A 25,519-nucleotide genomic window follows, 5' to 3' on the forward strand; every position below is an offset into this window, starting at 1 on the left:
GCAATAATGAAAAATCAGAAAGAGAAATTAAGGAATCAACCCCATTCACATTCTAACAAAAGAATTAAATATCTAGGAATAAACTCACCTAAGGAGACAAAAGAACGGTACACAGAAAAGTATTAGGCACTAATGAAAGAAATCAGACAACATAAGCCGATAGAAATATATTCCATATCCCTGGGTAGGAAGAATCAATATTGTGAAAATTACTATACTACCAAATGCAATTGACAGATTCAATGCAATCCCTATTAAATTACCAATGGCATTTTCCACAGAACTAGAATGAAAAATTTCACAATTCATATCAAAACACAAAAGACCCTGAATAGCCAAAGCAGTCTTGAGAAAGAAGAATGGAGCTGGAGGAAACAACCTTCCTGACTTCAGATTATACCACAAAGCCACAGTCATCAAGGCAGTATGGTACTGGCACACAAACAGAAACATAGACCAATGGAACAAGATAGAAAGCCCAGAAATATACCCATGCACCTATGGGTACCTTATTTTTGACAAAGGAGGCAAGAATATGTAATGGGGCAAAGAGAGCCTCTTTGATAAATGCTGCTGAGAAAACTGGACAGCTACATGTAAAAGAATGAAACACCATACACAAATATAAACTCAAAATGAATTAAAGACCTAAATGTAAGAACAGAAACTATAAAACTCTTAGAGGAAAACAGGCAGAACACTCGATGATATAAATCAAAGCAAGATCCTGTAAAACCCACCTCCGAGAGTAACGGAAATAAAAACAAAAGTAAACAAGTGGGACCTGATTAAACTTAAAATCTTTTACACAGCAAAGGAAACTATAAGCAAGGTGGAAAGACAACCCTCAGAATGGAAGAAAAAAATAGCAAATGAAACTGACAAAGGATTAATTTCCAAAATATATAAGCAGCTCATACAACTCAATGCCAGAAAAGCAATCAACCCAGTCAAAAAGTGGGAAAAAGACCTAAACAGACATTTCTCCAAAGACATACAGATGGCTAACAAACACACATGAGAAGATGCTCCATATCGCTCATTATTAGAGAAATGCAAATCAAAACCATGAGATATCTATCACCTCACACCAGTCAGAAAGTCCATCATCAAAAAGTCTACAAACAATAAATGCTGGAGAGGGTGTGGAGAAAAGGGAACGCTCTTGCACTGTTGGTGGGAATGTAAATTGATACAGCCACTATGGAATACGGTGTGGAGATTCCTTAAAAAACTAGGAATAAAACCACCATATAATCCAGCAATCCACTCCTAGGCATATACCCTGAGGAAACCAGGGTTTAAAAAGACACATGTATTCCATTGTTCATTGCAGCACTATTTACAATAGCTAGAACATGGAAGCAACCTAGAGGTCCATCGACAGATGAATGGATAAAGAAGTTGTGGTACATATACACAATGGAATATTACTAAGCCATAAAAAGGAACACATTTGAGTCAGTTCTGATGAGGTGGATGAACCTAGAACCTATTATACAGAGTAAAGTGAGTCAGACAGAGAAAGATAAATATCGTATTCTAATGCACATATACAGAATCTAGAAAAATGGTCCTGAAGAAGTTATTTACAGGGCAGCAATGGAGAAACAGACATAGAGAATAGACTTACGGACATGGGGAGAGGGGAGGAGAGGGTGAGACGCATGGAAAAAGTAACATGGAAACTTAACATTACTATGTGTAAAATAGATAGCCAACAGGAATTTGCTGTATGGCTCAGGAAACTCAAACAGGTGCTCTGTATCAGTCTAGAGGGGTGGGATGAGGAGGAAGATGGGAGGGAGGTTCAAAAGGGAGGGGATATATGTATACCTATGGCTGATTCATACTGAGGTTTGACAGAAAACAACAAAATTTTGTAAAGCAATTATCCTTCAATAAGAAAAAATTTTAATAGTTTTCCCATATCTCTATTTTTCTATGCAATTACTGTTATTGGTAACATATTGCTCATACAGCAAGTGATCTTTGACAAGTGTGCCAAGACCACTCAATGGGAAAAGAAGAATTACATGAGCAAATGGTGCTGGAGAAACTAGCCACCCAATGCAAAAGAATGAAGTTGCCCTTATTTCACAACATACTGAAAGGTGAGCTCAAAATGTATTAAATATCTGAATGTAAGCCCTAAAACTATGAAACTCGAAGAAGAAAATACGGGGGAAAAGCTTCATGACACTGGTCTTAACAATGATTTCTGGATGTGACACTAAAAGCATAAACATGAGTGAAAAAATCAGATGGGTGTACAACAAACTAAAAAAATTTGCGCATTAGGACTGAAAAGGCAACCTATAAAACAGAACACTTGCAAATCATATATCTGATAAAGGGTTAATATCCAAAATACACAAAGAAGTCCTGCAACTAACAAAAACCCCAAATAACATAATTTTTAAATGGTCAAGGGACTTGAGTAGACATTTCTCCAAAGATACTATACAAATGGCTAACAAGAATATGAACAGATGCTCAACACCATTAATCATAAGAGAAATGAAAATGAAAATCACAATGGAAACAACAAACTGCTTTGTCTACATCTGCTGAAAATATCAGGATACATTATTATTGTGTTTACTTTAAAAAGTCAATTGCCTTCTTAAAAATGTTTATATGAAATATAGTGTTTTATACGTGTTTACATCTTTTTTTCATTTCTAGTGCTCTTCATTGCTTTGTGCAGATCCATATTTCCATATGACATTATATTCCTCCCACCTGAATGTAATTTAATATTTCCTTTAGTGCATATTTTCTAGCAACAAAGTCTCTCAGGTGTTTATATCTGAAAAAATTCTTTTATATCCTTAATTTTTGAAATATTTTCACTGCATAGAGAAAACAAATAACAGTTTTTTTCACATTAAATAATATCACTTAATATTTCTGCCTTACATATTTCCTGTTAAGACTGAAGTCATTTTTACTGTTCATCATTCCTCCAAATGCAATGCATCTTTCTCCTCTGGCAACATTTAAAATATTCCCTTTATTTCTTATTTCAGTAATCTGATTATATCTTGGTGTATTGGGGTTTTTCTGAGATTTACTGAACTTCTTGAAACTTTCAGTTCATCCTTTATCAAATTTTGAAAATTACTTAAAAATGTTTCTAGCCTCCCTTCTTTCTCTTTTTCTGCAACACCAATTACACATATGCAGAACCATCTGACAGTGATCTAATGGGTCACTGATGCATTCTTTCGGTCTTTTTGCTTCAATTTAAATAGTTTCTACTGCTTTATCTTTAGGTATATTGACACTTTTTTCTGCAGTGTCAGTTGTGCTGTTAATACTATCCACAGAATTTTTCATTTTAGTTATGTTGTTTTTCTATTTCTATAAATTACATGAGTTTTTTACATCTCCCAATATCTCTTCTTATTGTGCTAATGTTTTACTTCAAACACATGAGAAAGTTTTTTTAAATCCCTATCAACTAATTATATCATTTTTTAACACTTCTGGGTCTATTTCTATTGATTAAAGTTTTCTTCTGTTGTGGGTCACATAGTTCTCTTCTGTATGTTTGCTACTTTTTAAAATGTTATGCTGTATATTGTGTACATTATATTGTAGAATGTGTTGTTTTCATTAGAGATTACTATATTGATGCTGGGAGGCAGTTAAGTTACTTTCAGAACAGCTTGATCTTTTTAAATTTTGATAGGGCAGGTTTAGAAAAAGAAGAACAAAGAACTCCCAAAATTAGTAGAAGGAAATAAATCATAAAGATTAGAGCAGAAATGAAGGAAAAAAATAGCAAAGATCAATAAAACTTAAAGCTGGTTCTTTGAAAAGATAAACAAAATTTACAAACTGTTAGCCAGACTCATCAAAAAAAAAAAAAAGGAAGACTCAAAACAATAAAATTAGAAATGAAAAAGAAGTTACAACAGACAATGCAGAAATACCAAAAAAAAAAAAAAAACTCATATGCGACTACGATGAGCAACTATATGCCAATAAAACAGATAACCCCAAAGAAATGGACAAATTTTTAGAACAGTACAACCTCCCAAGACTGAACAAGAAGAAAACAGAAACTGTGAAACTGTGATCAAAATCTTCTAACAAACAAAAGCCCAGGGCCAGATGGTCTCACAGGTGAATTCTACCAAGCATTTAGAAATGCTCAAACTACCCAAAAAATTTCAGAGGGAAGAACACTTCCAACCTCATTCTATGAGGCCACAATCACCCTTACACCAAAACCAGAAACAGAAAACCAAAAAAAGAAAATTGTGGGCAGACCAGTATCACAGATAAACATTCTCAACAAAATACTAGAAAACTGAATCCAACAATACCCTATGATATACACTATGGATCATACACTATGATCAAGGGGGCTTTATCCCAAGGATTCAAGAAATCTTCAATATATGAAAATTGATCAATGATACACCATATTAACAGATTGAAAGATAAAAACCATATGACAATCTCAATACATGCAGTGAAAGCTTTTGACAAAATTCTACACCCATTTATGATAAAAACTCCAGAAAGTGGGCAAAGAAGGAACCTACCTCAACCTAATAGAAGCAGGGTAAAACAAACCCACAGCAAACATTATTCTCAATGGTAAAACCTTGAAAGCACTTCTTCTAAGATCAGGAATAAGAGAAGGGTGCCCATCTCACCACTATTATTTAATATAGTTCTGGGAATCCTAGCAACTGCAATCAGAAAAGAAAAATATATAAAAGGAATCAAGACTGGAAAACAAGAAGGAAAATTCTCACTGTTTGCAGATAACATGATAGTATACATAGAAAACCCTAAAGATACCATCAGAAAAGTACTAGAGCTAATCAATGAATTTAGTAAAATCTCAGAATACAAAATTAATAGGAAATTTCTTGCATTCCTATACACTAACAATGAAAAATCAGAAAGAGAAATTAAGAAAAAATTCCCACTCACCATTTCAACGAAAAGAATAAAATACCTAGGAATAAACCTACCTAAGGAGACAAAAGACCTATATGCAGAAACATATAAGATACTGATGAAAGAAATCAAAGAACACAAACAGATGGAGAGATATACTATGCTTTTGGATTAGAAAAATCAATATTGTGAAAATGACTATACTACCAAAGCAATCAACAAATTCAATGTGATTACTATCAAATTACCAAAGTAATTTTTCAGAGAACTAGAACAAAAAAAAATTTACAATTTGTATAGAAACACAAAAGACCCTGAATAGTCAAAGCAATCCTGAGAAAGAAAAATGGAGTTGGGGGAATCAGTCTTCCTGACTTCAAAGACTATACTACAAAGCTACAGTAATCAAGACAGTATGGCACTGGCACAAAAACAGAAATATAAATCAATGGACTAAGATAGAAAGAAAGCCCAGCGATAAACCCACATACCTATGGGCACCTTATCTTTGACAAAGGAGGTAAGAATATACAATGGAGAAAGGATGATGGCCTCTTCAAAAGGTGGTGCTGGGGAAACTGGACAGCATGTTAAAGAATGAAATTCGAATGCTTCCTAACACCATACACAAAAATAAACTCAAAATGGATTAAAGAACTAATTGTAAGACCAGACACTATAAAACTTGTAGAGGAAAACATAGAGAACTCTTTGATAAAAATCTCAGCAAGATCCTCTTTGACCCACCTCCTAGAGTAATGGAAATAAAAACAAAATAAACAAATGAGATCTAATTAAACTTAGAAGCTTTTGTACAGCAAAAGAAACATTAAACAAGATGAAAAGACAATCCTTAGAATGGAAATCATTGCAAATGAAGCAACTGACAAAAGATTAATCTCCAAAATATACAAGCATCTCATGCAGCTAAATACCAGAAAAACAAACAACCCAATCAAAAACTGGGCAGAAAACCTAAACAGACACCTCTCCAAAGAAGACACACAGATGGTCAGCAAACACATGAAAAGATGCTCAACATGCTCGTTACTGTTGCTGTTGCTCAGTCACTTGGTCATGTCTAACTCTTTGTGACACCATGAACTGCAGCACACCAGGCTTCCCTGTCCTTCACCACCTCCCTGCGTTTGCTCAAACCCATATCCATTGAGTTGGTGATGCCATCCAACCATCTCATCCTCTGTCGTCCCCTTCTCCTCCTGCCATCCCCTTCTCCTCCTGCCATCAATCTTTCCCAGCATCAGGGTCTTTACCAATGAGGTGGCTCTTTGCATCAGGAGGCCAAAGTACGGGAGCTTCAGCTTCAGCATCAGTCCTTCCAATGAATATTCAGGACTGATTTACTTTAGCATTGACTAGTTTGATCTCCTTGCTGTCCAAGGGACTCTCAAGAGTCTTCTCCAACACTACAGTTCAAAACCATCAATTCTTCAGCATTCACCCTTCTTTATGATCCAACTCTCACATCCATACATGACTATGGTAAAAACCATAGCTTTGACTAAATGGACCTTTGTCGGAAAAGTTCTGTCTCTGCTTTTCAATTGCTATCTAGGTTTGTCATAGCTTTTCTTCCAAGGAGCAAGCTCATTATTAGGGAAATGCAAATCAAAACTGCAATGAGGTATCACTGTACACAAGTCTGAATGGCCATCACCAAAAAATCTATAAACATAAACGCTGGAGAGGATGTGGGTAAAAGAGAACCCTCTTGCACTGTCAGTGGGAATGTAAATTGATACAGCTACTATGGAAAACAGTATGGAGACTCCTTAAAAATCTAGGGAAGGATGAATTGAGAGAGTAGAATTGACATACATATACTACCATGTGTAAAATAGATCGCTAGTAGGAAGCAGCTGTATAGAACATGGAACTCAACTCAATGCTTTGAAATGACCTAGAGAGTGGGATGGAGGAACGGAAGGAGGCTCAAGAGGGAAGGGACATATGTATATTTATAGTTGATTCACACTGTTGTATAGCAGAAATCAACACATAAAGCAAGTATCTTTCAAGTAAAAAAGTAACTCTTACAAGTGGCAAAAAAATGTATAGTGTATCAAGTTAGCAAATATTAAAAACAGTGCTTACACTTGAGAAGAAGAAATAAACAGATATGAGAGCTGGACCGTAAAACAAGTCTGAGCACTGAAGAACTGATGCTTTTGAACTGTGGTTCTGGAAAAGACTCTTGAGACTCCCCTGAACTGCAAAATCAAATCAGTCAATCCTAAAGGAAATCAACCCTGAATATTCATTGGAAGGACTGATGCTGAAGCTCCGATTCTTTGGTCACTTAATGCAAAGAGCCTACTCACTGAAAAGGGAAAGACCCTGAGGCTGGAAAAGATTGAAGGCAAGAGGAGAAGGGGGTGGCAGAGAATGAGAGGATTAGAAAGCATCACCAATTAAGGAAACTATTCCATTCACTGTTGCAACAAAAAGAATAAAATACTTAGGAATATACCTACCTAAAGAAACAAAAGACCTGTCATAGAAAACTATAAAACACTGGTGAAAGTAATCAAAGAGGACACTTATAGATGGAGAAATATACTGTGTTCATGGATTGGAAGAATAAATATTGTGAAAATGAGTATACTACCCAAAGTAATTTATACATTCAACGCAATCCCTATCAAGCTACCAACGATATTTTTCACAGAACTAGAACAAATAATCTCACAATTTGTAGAGAAATACAAAAATACCTCAAATTTCTAATTCATTGAATCATTAGAATCAAGCAGAAAGGTATTCCCTAGTTAAAATGCACTAGAAGAGGAAAGACTCATCAAGCGCCATGAAGAACCAGTTAACACAGTTTCACAAAAAGAAAATGAATTATCCAGAAATTGAACGTTAAGTCAAAAAATACTTCAGTCTAACTGATAGAGAATTCAAATAGCTGCCATGAACAAACTCAAGAAGTTACATGAAAACTCAGAAAGGCAGTTCAATGAGCTCAGGAATAAAATCAATGAACAAAAGGAATACTTTACCAATAAGACTCAGACTCTTAAAAAAAACTCTAAGAACCAAATAAAAATTCTGGAGCTGAAGAACTCAATAAATGAGATGAAGAATGTATTACAAATCTCTAGAAATAGAGCAGACCATGTGTAAGAGAGAGCTAACGTGGGCATGAAGATAGAAATCTAGAAATGATACAAGTAGAATAGGAGAGAGAAATAAGATATAAAAATGACAAAATTCTGCGAGAGCTATCCAACTCTTTTAGGCAGGGCAATCTGGGTAATGGGTATCCCAGAGAAGAAAGGGAGAAAACAACAGAGAGCATTTTTAAATAAATAATAGTTGAGAACTTCACAAACATGGGGAAGGAACTGGATATACTAGGACATGAAAATTAAAAACTCCTTATAATCATAAGGCAAAAAGACCTTCAAGACACACTAAAATTATCACAGGTCACTGATAAAGAATTTTAAAGGTAGCCTAGAAAAAAGGGATGGTAACCTACAAAGGAACCCCCATTAGTCTATCAGCAGAAAAACTCTACAGAGATGGCAGGAGGCAGAGGGGTGATATTCCCAAAATACTCAGAGACAAAAACTGTCACCCAAGAATACTCTATGTGGCAGAGTTATCATTCAGATATGAAAGAGAAATAAGACTTTCCAAAGACAAAAGTTGAGAGTTCATCACCCCTAGATCTGCCTTACAGAAATCTAGAAAGGAGCTCTTCTACCTTAAACGCACATTAAACTTTCAGTAAGGTGATATATCTGGAGGAGGAAATGGTAACCCACTCCAGTACTCTTGCCCAAAAAATCCCATGGATGGAAGAGCCTGACTGGCCACAATGTAAAGGGTTGCAAAGAGTCGGACATCACTGAGCAACTAAGCAAGGCAATATATAGACAGACAAAACTAAAAGGACAAATAAAAAAACAAACAAAAAACAACCAGACTCTGCATCAGAACAGATTTTGGAAAACTTTGTTGTAGCATAAAGATTAAAGAGAAAGAAGAAGAAAAAAAATAACCCGAGTTATTTCAATTTGGTAACAAATTCACAACATAAAACAATTTGAGAAAACAAAAACACAAAAATGGAAGAGGAAATTGATGGAACTCATACAGGCAAATGAAGACAAGAAGCTATCAGCAGAAAAACAACTATATTATCTATAAGAAATTTTACTTCATTTTTTAAAATTTTTATTACAGTATAGTTGCTTTACAAGCTTGTGTTAGTTTCTACTGTACACCAAAGTGAATTAGCTATACTCATATACATACCACTCTGTTTTGGATTTCCTTCCCATTTAGGTCATCACAGAGCATTGAGTAGAGTTCCCTGTGCTGTACAGTACATTCTCATTGGTTATCTATTTTATACATATTATCAATGGTGTATATACATCAATCCCAATCTCCCAATTCGCCCCACCCCTCCTTCCTCCCTGGGTATCCATATGTTTGATCTCTATCTGTGTCTTTATGCTTTGCAAATAAGTTCACCTGTACCATTTTTCTGGATTCCACATATAAAAGAGATTTTTGTCTGACTTACTTCAGTCTGTATGACAGTCTCTAAGTCCCTCCACATCTCTGCAAATGACACAATTTTACTTCTTTTTATGGCTGTGTAAAATTCAATTGTACATAGGTACTGCATCTCCTTTATCCATTCCTCTCTTGACAGATATTTAGGTCGTTTCCATGTTCTGCTGTCAATGTGCTGAAATGAACACTGAACTGAAGGATATTGGTGAATTCTTGGTTTCTCCAGACACATGCCTAGGAGTGGGATTTCTGGGTCATCTGGTAGTTCTGTTTTTAGTTTTTCAAGGAACCTTGATACTATTCTCCCTGTGGCTGTACCAGTTTGCATTCCCACCAACAGTGTAGCAGGCTTCCCTTTCCTCCACATCCTTTGCCGTATTTATTGCTTATAAATTTTTTTGATAACAGCAGTTCTGACCAGTGTGAGATGATCTTATTTTAGTTTTGATGCACTTCTCTAACAGTTAGTAACACTGAGCCCTTTTTTCACGTGCTTGTTGGTCATCTCTATGTCTTCTTTGGAGAAATGTCTAACTAGGTCTGCCCACCTTTTCATTTTGTCTTCTTCTTTTTTATATTGAGCTGTATGAGCTATTTGTATATTCTGGAGATTAATCCTTTATCAGTTATGTCATTTGCAAATATGCATTATGTAGGTTGTGTTTTCCAGTTGTTGATGGTTTCCTTTGCTGTGCAAAAGCATTTAAGTATAATTAAGTCCCATCTGTTTATTTTGGTTTTATTTCCATTACTCTAGGAAGTAGGTCCAAAAAGATATCACTATTTTCATATCAGAGTGTTCTGCCTATGTTTTTCTCTAAGAGTTTTATAGTATCTGGTGTTATATTTAGGTCTTTAATCCATTTTGAGTTTATTTTTGTGTGTGATATTAGAGACTATTCTAATTTTATAATTTTACATGTAGCTGTCCAGTTTTTCAGTAAGCATCACTATTGAAGAGACTGTCTTTTTTCCATGTATTCTTGCCTCCTTTGTTGTAGATTTATTGATCATAGGTTGTGGGTTTATTTCTGGGTTTTCTATCCCGTTCCATTGATCTATATTTTTATTTCTGTGCCAGTACCATACTGTTCTGATTACTGTAGTTTTGTAGTATAGTCTGAAGTCAAGCAGCCTGATTCTTCCAGTCATATTTTTCTTTCAAGATTTCAATTTTTCAAGAATACTTTGGCTATCTGGGGTCTTTTGTGTTTCCTGTGTTCCATACAAATTTTAAGATCTTTTTTTGTTCTAGATCTGCAAAAAAAGCCATTGGTCCAAAAGTACACATGCACCCCCATGTTCATAGCAGCACTGTTTACAATAGCCAAGATATGGAAGCAACCTAAATGTCCATTGGCAAAGGAATGGATAAAGAAGGTGTTCAACATGTATACAATGGAAAAAGAACAAAATAATGCCATTTGAAGCAACACGGATGGACCTAGAGTTTGCCATATTGAATTAAGTAAGTCAGACAGAGAAAGACAAATGTTATATGATATCACTTACATGTGGAATCTAAAAAAAAAGGCTACAAATGAACTTATCTACAAAACTGAAATAGAGTTACAGATGTAAAAACAAACTTATAGTTACCAAGGGTGAAAGTTGGTGAGGGAAGGATAAATTAGGATCTTGGGATTAACAGGTAAACAATACTATATATAAAACAGAAAACTAATAAGGACTTACTGTATGCATAGGGAACACTACTCAATATTCGGTAATAACCTATACGGGGAAAATCTAAAAAGGAATGGCTATGTATATGTATAGCTGATTCATTTTGCTTTACACCTGAAGCTAACACAATACTGTAAATCAACTATACTCCAATAAAAATTTTTAAAGAAAAAATAAAATAGGTGTGTTCCACTATCACTTGAGATTGACAATCTAACCTTCTATCCACTGCACTCTTACTTTTTTGGTATGGGAAATAAATTGGCCTCAATGGGCAGAAAAGTCTATTATAAAAAGAGGGATAAAACAAATAGTTTTACCTCACACTATTCACAGACACACAAATTTTACCATAATTACCTTCCTGCAATGAACAGGTTAATGCATTTATTGGAATATTTAACACCTCTGCAAAGTACCTAACTATAATAAAAATTTGCTAAAGGCATCAGCAACTTAATGCTGTAAAATGTTCCCTAACGCAAATGGCAACAAATTTAGTAATCAGATTCAGCCCCATATAGCTAGATACAACAGGTCCTAGCACATGGTAGAAACCCAATAAATGTTAAATAAATTAATGACTGATGCTGAGAAGTATCTAAGAGAGATATAATTTGGGGAAATACAAATCATGTGCTTACTTACTCCATTTCCATTGCACTTTGCTGAACACTGATTTAATTTGTCTATAAGCGGCCTTACTTCTAAACATTCACGATTTATACAAATCTAAAGAAAAACAAACACATTTTTTTCCAAGTTAGAGTCCAGTTATCTTAACATTACCATCAGTAATTTTATAACACAGGACAACAGCTATTCAGTGCAGTAAATTTCCATTAAGTACCGCTTCTGCTGCATCCCACAGATTTTTATGTTATATTCTCATTTTCATTTAATTCAAAGTGTTTTTCAATTTCTTTTGAGATTTCTCCTTTGGCATAAATGTTATTTAGAAATGTATAGTTTAATCTACAAATATTTGGGGATTTTTCAGATAAATTTAATGTAAATTACAGACTTTGGGAGTAGCATTGTGGATAGTGGAGTCTGCATTTAAGTAGGGGTAAAGGGTACACAGAGAATGAGATGGCTGGATAGCATCACCAACTCGATGGACATGAGTTTGAGTGAACTCCGGGAGTTGGTGATAGACAGGGAGGCCTGGCATGCTGTGATTCATGGGGTCGCAAAGAGTCAGACACAACTGAGCGACTGAACTGAACTGAACTGAAATGGTACATGGAAATTCCCTGTATCTTCTGCAACTTTTGATATGAACTTAAAACTTTTCTAAAAAATAAAGTATTTTTAAAAATAAATTTTGAAGAAATGATTCAGGTTTATGGTATTACTTCCCCATGTAATAAGAAGCTTGGAAGTTGCCACTCCATCCTAAAAACAATGAAAAAGTTGAACAAACTGAAAAAGCAAAAACTCTTTTAGGATCCAAAAAAGTGGTTTGGTGGCAAATCACTGCTCTCAAACTGGAGAAACAGACAAGCAAACACAGGGAGTCACGCTTACCAGAGCAAAGATTAACAAGCAGAAAGCTCAGATACCAGTGCCAGGGAAGGAAAGTAATTGATGAACTGTGAGAGCCTCAATAAGGACAAGGAAATGGAAACCCACTCCAGTGTTCTTGCCTGGAGAATCCCAGGGACGGCGGAGCCTGGTGGGCTGTCATATATGGGGTCGCACAGAGTCGGACATGACTGAAGCAACTTAGCAGAAGCAATAAGGACAACCTGAGACTTAAAACTACAGAGGCGCCCAGTCATGAGGAACCCCCACTGTTTCATGTGATATATATCCAGGAGCTCAACGAGGTTCTCACAGTAAATATTAGAGAAATTTTTTTCTTGTTATCTTGCAGAAGGAGGGGAAAAGAAACCATTTTGAAGTAGCTAGAGCAATCTGTTCTTAACAAAGCTGGCCCTCAGGAGAAACGAGTCATTAATAATTACAGCCTAATCTGCTTGTGTTCTATCAGAGCCTAATTGATCTGGGAGAAGGGAAATACCCAATATCAGTCCGCTCTTATCCTTCCATATGTGAAAGAGAAATACCCAACTCCAGTCTGCTCCAGCCATACTGTCCCATCTAAGGGAAGGAAAAAAAAAGAAAAAAACCTGAAAAACACTTGTGAAGTTCACAATCCAAAGGCACAGGTTCACTGAAAGACAGATCTAATCATAGGACTGAAGAATATTTCCCTGCCACAACACCTCACCACCACATTACTAAAGGTCCATTTACAGCAGTTCTTTTTCCTGGCACATCATGCTCTGCTCTCAAGAAAACAGATAGGGTTATATTAAAAGCCAAAACATACAATTTGAAAAATGGAGCAAGTATCAGAACCAGACATTGTCAAGAATACTGAAATTATCAGCCTTGGAGTTTAAAACAATTATGAGAAGGAAATGGCAACCCACTCCAGTATCCTTGCCTGGAGAATCCCATGGACAGAGGAGCCTGGTGGGTACAGTCCATGGGGTCACAAAGAGTTGGACACAACTTAGCAAACACTCACTCACTCATGATTAACATCTTAAGGGCTCTAACAGACAAAGTAGATAGCACGCAGGAACAGATAAGCAATGGAAGCAGAGAGACAGCAATCCCAAGGGAAAAGAAATAAATGCTGGAATAAAAAAAGCACTAACAAAAATGAATAATGCATTTAACGGGCTTATTAGTATACTGCACATATCTGAGGAAGGAATCTCTGAGCTAGAGGATATATCAAAAAAATCCTTGAAAACAAAAAAGCAAAAAGAACAAAGACCAAAAAAAAGAATATTCAAGGGACAACTACAAAAAAGCACAATGTATATGTAATGGAAATGCCAGAAGAAAAAGAGAAGAAATATTTGAAACAATGTGCATGCTAAGTCGTATCCTGCTCTTTGTGACCCCATGGACTGTAGCACGCCAGGCTCCTCTTTCCTTGGGGATTCTCCAGGCAAGAGTACTGGAGTGGGTTGCCATGCCCTCCTGCAGGGGATCTTCCCAACCCAGGGATCAAACCTGAGTCTCTTATATCTCCTGCATTGGCAAGTGGGTTCCTTACCACTAGTGCCACCTGGAGAGCCCATTTGAAAGAACAGTGACTGAGAATTTTCCCCAAATTAACATCAGACACGAAACCACAGTTTTAGGAAATTCAGAAAACAATAAGCAGGATAAATACAAAAAAAAAAAAAAACCCACTACACTTAGGCATATCATGTCCAAACAGAAAATCAAAGAATAAACCTTTTAAAAAGCAAGATTAAAAAAAAACACAAAACTTACCTATAGAGAAACAATGATAAGAATTATATCTCAATTCTCCACAGAAGCCAGGCAGTCAGAAGAGAGTGGAGTAAAATACTGACAGAAAAAAGTCCCCAATCTAAAATTCTATATACTGTGAAATTTTCCTTCAGAAGTGAAGGAGAAATAAGGGCTTTCTCAGACATATAGAATTTGAGAGAAATTGTTCAAAGAAGTTCTTTAGAGAGAGGAAAAATAATATAGGCCATACACTAATAGTATGTACAACACCAAGAGTGAAGGTTTATGTAAACTATTTCCTTTGTGTAATAAACGTGTCAATGTAGGCTGATCAGCTGTCACAAATATACCACACTGATGGAAGAAGTCAATAACATGGTAACATATGCTTATGTGGGGCCAGAGTGTCTAAGGGAAATCTCTATATAATTTCCTCTCAATTTTGTTGTGAATCTAAAATTGTTCTTAAAAAGACAGTCCAAAAAATGATTCAGGGCAGGGATATGGGAGTAACAAATGAAACAAGACTGAAATAAAAAAATCATAACCAAAAGAAAAACCACTTTTCATTACAATAGCCTAAAATATAACAAAACCATCCTTAAGAGCACAGTTTAAATAATATCTGTAATTCCTTGCCTATATAAAAAGTTTACATAGAAATAAAATCAATAAACAGGAATTTTCATTAAATATGAGCTATTATTCAGTTCAGTTAAGTTCAGTCGCTCAGTCGTGTCTGACTCTTTGCGACCCCATGAATCGCAACATGCCTCCCTGTCTATCACCAACTCCCAGAATTTAGCCAAACTCACGTCCATCGAGTCAGTGATGCCATCCAGCCATCTCATCCTCTGCTGTCCCCTTCTCTTCCTGCCCCCAATCCCTCCCAGCATCAGGGTCTTTTCCAGTGAGTCAACTCTTCACATGAGGTGGCCAGAGTATTGGAGCTTCAGCCTCAGCATCAGTCTCTCCAATGAACACCCAGGACTGATCTCCTTTAAAATGGACTGGTTGGATCTCCTTGCAGTCCAAGGGACTCGCAAGAGTCTTCTCCAGCACCACAGTTCAGAAGCATCAATTCTTTGGCACTCAGCTTTCTTCACAGTACAAATCTCACATCTATACGTGACCACTGGAAAGACCATGGCCTTGATTAGATGGACCTTTGTTGGCAAAGTAATATCTCTGCTTTTTAATATGCTATCTGGGTTGGTCATAACTTTCCTTCCAAGGAGTAAGCATCTTTTAATTTCACGGCTGCAGTCACCATCTGCAGTGATTTTGGCACCCAAAAAATAAAGTTTGACACTGTTTCCACTGTTTCCCCATCTATTTCCCACGAAGTGATGGGACCAGATGCCATGATCTTCGTTTTCTGAATGTTGAGCTTCAAGCCAACTTTTTCATTCTCCTCTTTCTTCAAGAGGCTTTTTAGTTCCTCTTCACTTTCTGCCATAAGGGTGGTGTCATCTGCATATCTGAGGTTATTGATATTTCTCCCGGCAATCTTGATTCTAGCTTGTGCTTCTTCCAGCCCAGTGTTTCTCATGATGTACTCTGCATATAAGTTAAATAAGCAAGGTGACAATATACAGCCTTGACATACTCCTTTTCCTATTTGGAACCAGTCTGTTGTTCCATGTCCAGTTCTAACTGTTGCTTCCTGACCTGCATGTAGGTTTCTCAAGAGGCAGGTCAGGTGGTCTGGTATTCCCATCTCTTTCAGAATGTTCCACAGTTTCTTGTGATCCACACAATCAAAGGCTTTGGCAGTCAATAAAGCAGAAATAGATGTTTTTCTGGAACTCTCTTGCTTTTTCAATGATCCAGCGGATGTTGGCAATTTGCGCTCTGGTTTCTCTGCCTTTTCTAAAACCAGCTTGAACATCTGGAAGTTCACGGTTCACGTATTGCTGAAGCCTAGCTTGGATAATTTTGAGCATGACTTTACTAGTGTGTGAGATGAGTGCAATTGTGCGGTAGTTTGAGCATTCCTTGGCATTATTCAGTTCAGTTCAGTTCAGTGCTCAGTCGTGTCCGAGTCTCCGTGACCCCATGAATCACAGCACGCCAGGCCTCCCTGTCCATCACCAACTCCCGGAGTTCACTCAAACTCATGTCCACAAAGTCGGTGATGCCATCCAGCCATCTCATTCTCTGTCGTCCCCTTCTCCTCCCGCCCCCAACCTTTCCTAGCATCAGTCTTTTCCAGTGAGTCAACTCGTCGCATGAGGTGGCCAAAGCATTGGAGTTATTAGAGTCCCCTAAAAAAGATATTTGAAGTTTTCACCTAAATTTACTACAGATATCTAACATTCTGCTGTGGAATTTTTTTTAATATCCAGATATTAATTATTTTAACTATAAAATATAATAATCAGAGGATTAAGGATATATTCCTAACTCCTTTATTTCTATCAATATCAACTTCCTAAGTTGCAGTTTTCTTAAATGAGTACAATAATACTTTTTCTAAAGCAGTCAAGATTTGTTTCAAGGTTAAAATGAAATAATGTGAAAATGATTTCCTTTTAAACACAAAAGTACAATACTCTTCAAAGAAATGACCTCACAAACACTTTCTAAATCCTGACAACCTAACCCTGGTAAGCTTTTAATGTGCTCAGTCTTCTCATTAGTTCTTGACCCCCACGGTGCATCTAACAACTCTTTTTAGAATGTACTATATTTGTTTGTCTGCCTCAGTTGAAACTGAGATGAAGTCCTGCTACTTAAGAACATTACTGACAGAAACAAAATTCCCGAGAGTGTTTCATCATATATGATTTATAGTATCATTAAAAGCTACCTGGTAAAATTTGTTTTCATACAGCATCACTGAGAAGAACTGCCCATGTTATAGAAAAGATTATGTTCTTACTAAGTTACAAATAATTTCAAAGCATCCAATGACTGAGTCTCATTTTTCAATTGCTTTGACTGCATGGCATAAATACATCTACTGAGCTCTCTGGCATATCTGTCCTTCAGGGAGATATTCATGACTTCTAGGCATGAAGAGGAAGTCAATATGAAGGAGACTATATACTTTATCTGTGCTAAACTTCATTTAAACTATCAGATCACCACAAATCACCAAAATGCATACATTCATTTTACATATTTAATATTTTATTCAAAATCATCTGTCAGGTAAGGAGGAAGAGTCAAAATTCAGATCTTTATGCTTCTGTCTTTAAAGGCTACACTTTATACTATATGATAGTTCATCATGAGCAAATTTCTGGCTAGGAACTAAATGAGATTCTGAAGTAAATTTATTCCATGCTTTCTCCATATTTGGTTGTTTGGTCTCATAGATAACCAATTATAACAACAACCAAGAATAACAGCCAACCTATATTTAGTTCTTACTATGTGTTGAGCATTGTACTACACACTTTATAGTATCATCTCATTTAATCTTTGCAATAACTCCATAGAGTAAATGTTATTATTATCCCCATTTTACACACAGCTGTGATATCTCAAACTGGTTGGGTAACCTGCAAAATGTCAAAACCCAAGAGGTAAAGATTTATTCCTTGTGGCACTATCTAAGTTATACTCTTATCTACTGGGTCACAGAGAGCCATATATAATTAAGTGGGATTTCTTCTTTCTTCTCCAAGAATAAAAGTGAATTCCCAAGTTATGGAATATTTAACTGCAAGTATTCCCCAGACCTCTCTCCTCCACACTCCTGTCCCACAACTCCTGGAGCTTCCTTGCTTACAACACCGAAATTCTAAAAAGGAACAAACACTCCCATTTCCCTCAGAGACCAACTGAAGCTTATTCATTTTCTCCTTATCCAAATATTTAAGGTTATTTAGTCATGTGTGTGCTTAGTCGTTCAGTCGTGTCCAACTCTTTGCGACCCCATGGACTGTAGCCCTCCAGGCTCCTCTGTCCATGGGACTCTCCAGGTAAGAATACTGGAGTGGGTTGCCATGTCCTCCTCCAGGGGATCTTCCCAATCCAGGGATCTAACCCAGGTATCCTGCATTGAAGGCAGATTCTTTACCAACTGAGCCACAAGGGAAATTAATAGAATATATTTTTTAAATTGATTTTAAGCTATTTACCCTCTCTTTATCACAAATAGAGCCATTATAGACGATGAGTGGATCTTCTCTACCCGGTGTTGCATAGTGCATTGTTATACATATAGTACTTCGCACAAAAGCATAAATCACAGAAGCACTGTCTCGAAGGAAAGGAGTTTGAAATGGGTAGGTACAGATTAATCTTCCACATATAAGATTCCTGCAAACATAATAAAAATATATGATTATTATACATTAGGCATTTATTATGAATGCTTCATATTTTCTTTCTTTGACCAAAAAAATAAAGAATGGTTCTCCATTTATGGCAATATAGCTAAAGAAATGTAACACTTTCCTGCTAACAGTTAAAGTAAAACGTAAAGCCACTGATATAAGCTTATCTTTCAATGATACTAATGATCTTTTTATTCACTGTACAGATTGGTGTACTGATTGTCTAATAAACAATTCACTCAAGCATTTTATATCTCTCTGTAGAGGGGCAGAAACTAAGTTGTGACCCTTACCCTCAAAGACCTTACAGTCTAATACTAAATATGACATAAATCTTATTAAATGTGCTGTGAATGAAATAAGCAGATTCTTACAGATATTTAAGATGAAGATATATTCTAACTTAGTAGTCAGGGAAACCTCATAGAGAAGATGCCATCTGAGTCCAAGCTTACGAATTAGTAGAATTTCAACAGGCAGAGTAAGGTATTTCGAAACAAATGTCATAGCATAAGCATTACTTATGAAGGAAGAAATGTTACAACAAGCATAATGTTAGATGATATGTTTGCTACTGCTGCTGCTAAGTCGTTTCAGTCATGTCCGACTCTGTGCAACCCCACAGATGGCAGCCCACCAGGCTCCTCTGTCCCTGAGATTCTCCAAGCAAGAATACCGGTTTGGGTTGCCGTTTCCTTCTCCAGATGATATGTTTCAGTTCAGTTCAGTTCAGTCGCTCAGTCGTGTCCAACTATCTGCGACCCCATGAATCACAGCACGCCAGGCCTCCCTGTCCATCACCAACTCCCGGAGTTCACTCAAACTCATGTCCACAGAGTCGGTGATGCCATCCACCCATCTCATTCTCTGTCGTCCCCTTCTCCTCCCGCCCCCAACTTTTCCCAGCATCAGTCTTTTCCATTGAGTCAACTCGTCGCATGAGGTGGCCAAAGTATTGGAGTTTCAGCTTTAGCATCAGTCCTTCCAATGAACACCCAGGATTGATCTCCTTCAGAATGGACTGGTTGGATCTCCTTGCAGTCCAAGGGACTCTCAAGAGTCTTCTCCAACACCACAGTTCAAAAGCATCAATTCTTCAGCGATCAGCTTTCTTCACAGTCCAACTCTCACATCCATACATGACCACAGGAAAAACTATAGCCTTAACTAGACGGACCTTTGTTGGCAAAGTAATGTCTCTGCTTTTTAATATACTATCAAGGTTGGTCATTACTTTCCTTCCAAGGAGTAAGCGTCTTTTAATTTCATGGCTGCAATCAGCATCCGAAGTGATTTTGGAGCCCAAAAAAATAAAGTCAGACACTGTTTCCACTATTTTTCCATCTATTTCCCATGAAGTGATGGGACCAGATGCCATGATCTTTGTTTTCTGAATGTTGAGCTTCAAGCCAACCTTTTCACTCTCCTCTTTCACTTTCATCAAGATGCTTTTTAGTTCCTCTTCACTTTCTGCCATAAGGGTAGTGTCATCTGCATATCTGAGGTTACTGATATTTCTCCCAGCAATCTTGATTCCAGCCTGTGCTTCTTCCAGCCCAGCTTTCCTCATGATGTACTCTGCATATAAGTTAAATAAGCAAGGTGACAATATACAGCCTTGACGTACTCCTTTTCCTATTTGGAACCAGTCTGGTGTTCCATGTACAGTTCTGACTGTTGCTTCCTGACCTGCACACAGGTTTCTCAAGAGGCAGGTCAGGTGGTCTGGGATTCCCATCTCTTTCAGAATGTTCCACAGTTTATTGTGATCCACACAGTCAAAGGCTTTGGCATAGTCAATGAAGCAGAAATAGATGTTTTTCTGGTACTCTCTTGCTTTCTCCATGATCCAGCGGATGTTGGCAATTTGATCTCTGGTGCCTCTGCCTTTTCTAAAACCTGCCTGAACATCTGGGATATGTTTACCAGCCTGTAAATTCCATGAGTACAAGGATCATGTATGTTTTTCTAACTTGTATCTAACTAGCTAGTGGCCAGCATATAGTAGGTTCTTTAAAAATATTTGTTAAAAGAAATTCATGACCAAAATATCAAAGAACGGGCTCTTCAGATGCAGGAGAAATTGAACTTCATTTTAGAGACACTGGGCAGTCTTCAGCTTGGGCAAGCACTCAAATGAATGGGAACAGTATTTTCATTTTTAAAATAATGAGGAAAGGTGCAATGCTATCATTAATTTCAATCCTGGATCAGATCTTGGAGCATAGTAATCATCTACATATAAATATTTAAATATCAGGTTGAAATTTAACAAGCCTGTAGTATAAGAATGATGTCAAGACTAGAGATTTTGATTTCAGATCAACTCCTGCACATACGTGATACCTGAAACCATTGGAATTAATGATATACATAGTGAAAAACTAAAAACAAAATTTAATAGTATATAAGATAGGAATTTTCACTATTTGCATAGCATACCTCCATGGGCAAAATGTGTATCTGTATCCTTCTTTACCACAGTTACCGAATCTATCAGTTTGAGACTGTATTTCTTCATAGCAGGCAAATGGAGCATTTTTTGAACCTGTCAAAGTTAGAAATATATTTGGATTAAAACTTCCTTTAAATTAAAACTTAAATATATTTAAATTAAAATTTCCTCATATGTTTCTTTGCTTTTTTTCTCTATCACTGTCATCTATTCAAAAGTTCCCTAGTGAAGTTTTAAGAGGAAAGAAATGAAGTGAAAAGTAATGCTCTTGATTATTTCTCCTTTTAATTCATTTTGGTCATTTGTACCTCAAAAGATACTATAAGCATAGAGGAGAGTTGAAAGTGAAAGTGTTAGTTGGTCAACCACGTCCAACTCTTTGCAGCTCCATGAACTGTAGCTCACTGGGCTTCTCTTTCAAAGAATTCTCCAGGCAAGAAAACCAGAGTGGGTTACCATTCCCTTCTCCATGAGATCTTTCTGATCCAGGGATCGAACCTGGGTCTCCTGCATTGTAAGCGGATTCTGCACCATCCGAGGCACCAGAGGAGAGTTGTAAAAGCATAAATCTTGAGAGAGCTCTGTGAAAGAAGGCAATAGAGAATACAAGAAAACTATTCTTGTTCTCCTAGATTCTGAGTAGGAATTTATAAAAAGCCAGGTCTATTTAAAAAAAAAGAAACCTCATTAAAGAAACTTCATGCCTTCAGGAAGTCTGAAATGAAGGGACCAAAATTGCCAATCCATACATATTTACCTATTTTTCCTTCGTTATTGTATTAGCTTTCTATCACTGTAAAAAATTACCAAAATCTTGACACCTTAAAACAACACCCATGTTACAATTTCTGAAAGTCAGAAGTCTGGCAAAGCACAATTAGGTCCTCTGTTCAATAAAGTTCCTGGCTGGGGTTACAGCCTCATTTGAGTCAAGAGTCCTCTTCTAACCTCATTGGCTGTGAAGAATTCATTTTTTTGTAGTCGTTGCTTCATTTTGTTATTAACTATCTGTCAGAGGTTGCTCTTGGCCCTAGGAACTCCCACTCAGGTCCTAGTGACATGGCCCTCTCACAAAAATGGCTGATTATTTCTCCCAATAAAGTAGACACAGATGTTTTTCTGGAACTCTCTTGCTTTTTCGATTATCTAACAGATGTTGGAAATCTGATCTCTGGTTCTTCTGCCTTTTCTAAATCCATTGAACACCTGGAAGTTCACAGTTCACAGTTCACAGTAGTACTGTTGAAGCCTGGCGTGAAGAATTTTGAGCATAACTTTGCTAGTGTGTGAGATGAGTGCAACTGTGTGGTCATTTGAACATTCTTTGGCATTGTCTTTCTCTGGGATTGAAATGAAAACTGACCTTTTCCAGTTCTGTGGCCACTGCTGAATTTTCCAAATTTCCTGGCATACTGAGTGCAGCACTTTCCAAGCATCATCTTTTAGGATTTGAAATAGCTCAACTGGAATTTCATCACCTCCACTAGCTTTGTTCGTAGTGAAGCTTCCTAAGGTCCACTTGACTTTGCATTCCAGGATGTCTGGCTCTAGGTGAGTGATCACACCATCATGGTTATCTGGGTCATGAAGATCTTTTTTGTATAGTTCTTCTGTGCATTCTTGCCACCTCTTCTTAATATTTTCTGCTTCTGTTAGGTCTTCTGCATGAAATATTCCCTATGTATCTCTGATCTTCTTGAAGAGGTCTCTAGTCTTTCCCATTCTATTGTTTTTGTTTCTTTGCCAAAGCCTTTGACTGTGTGGATCACAAGAAACTGTGGAAAATTCTTAAAGAGATGGGAATACCAGACCACCTGACTTGCCTCATGAGAAATCTGTATGCAGCTCAAGAAGCAACAGTTAGAACTGGATATGGAACAACAGACTGGTTCCAAATCGGGAAAGGAGTATGTCAAGGCTGTATACTGTCACCCTGCTAACTTAACTTATATGCAGAGTACATCATGAGAAATGCTGGGCTGGATGAAGCACAAGCTAGAATCAAGATTGCCGTCAGAAATATCAATAACCTCAGAAATGCAGATGACATCGCCCTTAAAGCAGAAAGTGAAGAAGAACTAAAGAGTCTCTTGATGAAAGTGAAAGAGGAGAGTGAAAAAGTTGGCTTAAAACTTAACATTCAGAAAACTAAGGTCATGGCATCTGGTCCCATCACTTCATGGCAAATAGGTGGGGAAAAAATGGAAACAGTGACAGACTTTATTTAGGGGGGGGCCCCACAATCACTGCAGATGGTGACTGCAGCCATGAAATTAAAAGATGTTTGCTCCTTGGAAGAAAAGTTATGACCGACCTAGACAGCATATTGCAAAGCAGAGCCATTACTTTCCCAACAAAGGTCCATGCAGTCAAACTGTGGTTTTTCCAGTAGTCATGTATGGATGTGAGAGCTGGACCATTACTTTCCCAACAAAGGTCCATGTAGTCAAACTGTGGTTTTTCCAGTAGTCATGTATGGATGTGAGAGCTGGACTACAAAGAAAGCTGAGTGCCAAAGAATTGATGCTTTTGAACTGTGGTGTTGGAGAAGGCTCTTGAGTCCCTTGGACTCCAAGGAGATTCAACCCAGTCCATCCTAAAGGAAATCAGTCCTGAATATTCATTGGAAGGACTGATACTGAAGCTGAAAATCCAATACTTTGGCCACCTGATGTGAAGAACTGACTCATTGGAAAAGACCCTGATGCTGGGAAAGATTGAAGGCGGGAGGAGAAGGGGACGACAGAGGATGAGATGGTTGGATGGCATCTCTGACTTGATGGACATGAGTTTGAGTAAGCTCTGGGAGTTGGTGATGGACAGGGAAGCCTGGCGTGCTGCAGTCCATGGGGTCGCAGAGAGTCGGACATGACTGAGCGACTGAACTGATTTCTCCCAAGCCAGCCAAAGAATCTTCTAACATTTCCCATCTTTTAAAGGCTCATATTATTAGGTGAGGTTCCACTTAGAATGATCTCCTTTGGATTGATTCAAAGTTGACTAATTATGGACCTTAATTAGGTCTTTAAAATCCCTTCATATTTTCTGTATAAACTAATCATAGGGACGACAGTCTATCATATAGTCACTGGTTCTCACCCAACTCAGAGGGAGGATTCTCCAAGAAAATACCATAGTAATTATGGGGAATATCTTAAGAGTTCCACCTAGCAAAGTTACTTTCTCCAGAATGAACCATGCTAAGTCTGACAATCTATAAAATATAAAAGTAGATAATAATATCTGCTGCTGCTGCTGCTAAGTCACTTCAGTCGCGTCCGACTCTGTGCGACCCCACAGACAGAAGCCCACCAGACTCTGCCATCTCTGGGATTCTCCAGGCAAGAACTGGTGGATTATTATTAAAATTAAGATGATATTATTTAGTCACTCAATTCCAATCTAATCCTTCTCCATTTTAAGTTTGAGAAGGTTTCTCCTATTTACCAGCCATTTCCATGATTTTATATTTCCCCCCACTATTTATTGGAATTTTTTGCCTTCTCCTAATTCTCTTTCTACAATTTTTAAACATTAGCCCATCAAAGGTGATTGTGCACATACTGTGAGGGCAAGTAACACTATTCTGAGTATTGACAGTGTTTAATCAGTTCAGTTGTGAATCTGAGACTACCAGGTTAGGAACCTATCTTTACTAATCCAAATATTAGTAAAATATTTCTTCTAAAGGTACCAATGTGCCCTATTATTAATTTCTCCCTTGAATACCCTCTCTCATGTTAGGGACTTTCTCTCAGCTCAGTCTGGGTTTTGAATGGTAATACAGACACACCAAAAGGGCAATATGTTGAAAATGTGAAATCATGTGTTAAATATTTCCTCAAGTCCAGTATACTGATCAAGTCTACAAAGTAAGAGAATTTGCCCTTCCATAGTCCAAATGGTGTATTTAGATCCCCTCTACCCTATTATCAAATGCTATGAGGCACAATCCCCTTCATAGATCACAGCCTTGTTGTGGCAAAGGGGCTTGCTTCACTTTCAGTGAAGCTATGAACCAGGCTGTGTAGAACCACCCAAGATGGACAGGTTACAGTGAAGAGTTCTGACAAAACATGGTCCACTGGTGGAGGTAATGGCAACCCATTCCAGTATTCTTCCCTGGAAAAAGCCATGAACAGTATGAAAAGGAAAAAATATATGACACCGGAAAATGAGGCCCCAGGTCAGAAGTGGGGTAGAGCTACTGGGGTAGAGCAAAGGACAATTATTAATAGCTCCAGATAGAATGAAGTGGCTGGGCCAAAGCAGAAACAATGCTTTGTTGTGGATATATCTGGTGGTGAAAATAGAGTCTGATTCC

At 37.3% G+C, this 25,519-nt stretch overlaps 1 protein-coding gene across 1 annotated transcript in view; it reads right to left on the bottom strand.

The window, feature by feature from the left end:
* The window catches only part of ADAM32 (ADAM metallopeptidase domain 32), a 158,086-nt gene that overhangs the window by 24,717 nt on the left and 107,850 nt on the right, over nt 1-25,519 (bottom strand). Inside the window, exons 15-17 of the mRNA XM_055416290.2 lie at nt 21,183-21,288; nt 18,543-18,723; nt 11,815-11,898 (exon numbers count right to left, since the gene is read on the bottom strand). Of these exons, the coding sequence (XP_055272265.2) occupies nt 11,815-11,898; nt 18,543-18,723; nt 21,183-21,288 (371 nt within the window). The remainder of the gene's footprint in view (nt 1-11,814; nt 11,899-18,542; nt 18,724-21,182; nt 21,289-25,519) is intronic.

Source organism: Moschus berezovskii, chromosome 26 (assembly GCF_049115385.1).
Source record: "Moschus berezovskii isolate FMDL1 chromosome 26, NW_MosBer_1.0, whole genome shotgun sequence".
NCBI lineage: Eukaryota > Metazoa > Chordata > Mammalia > Artiodactyla > Moschidae > Moschus > Moschus berezovskii.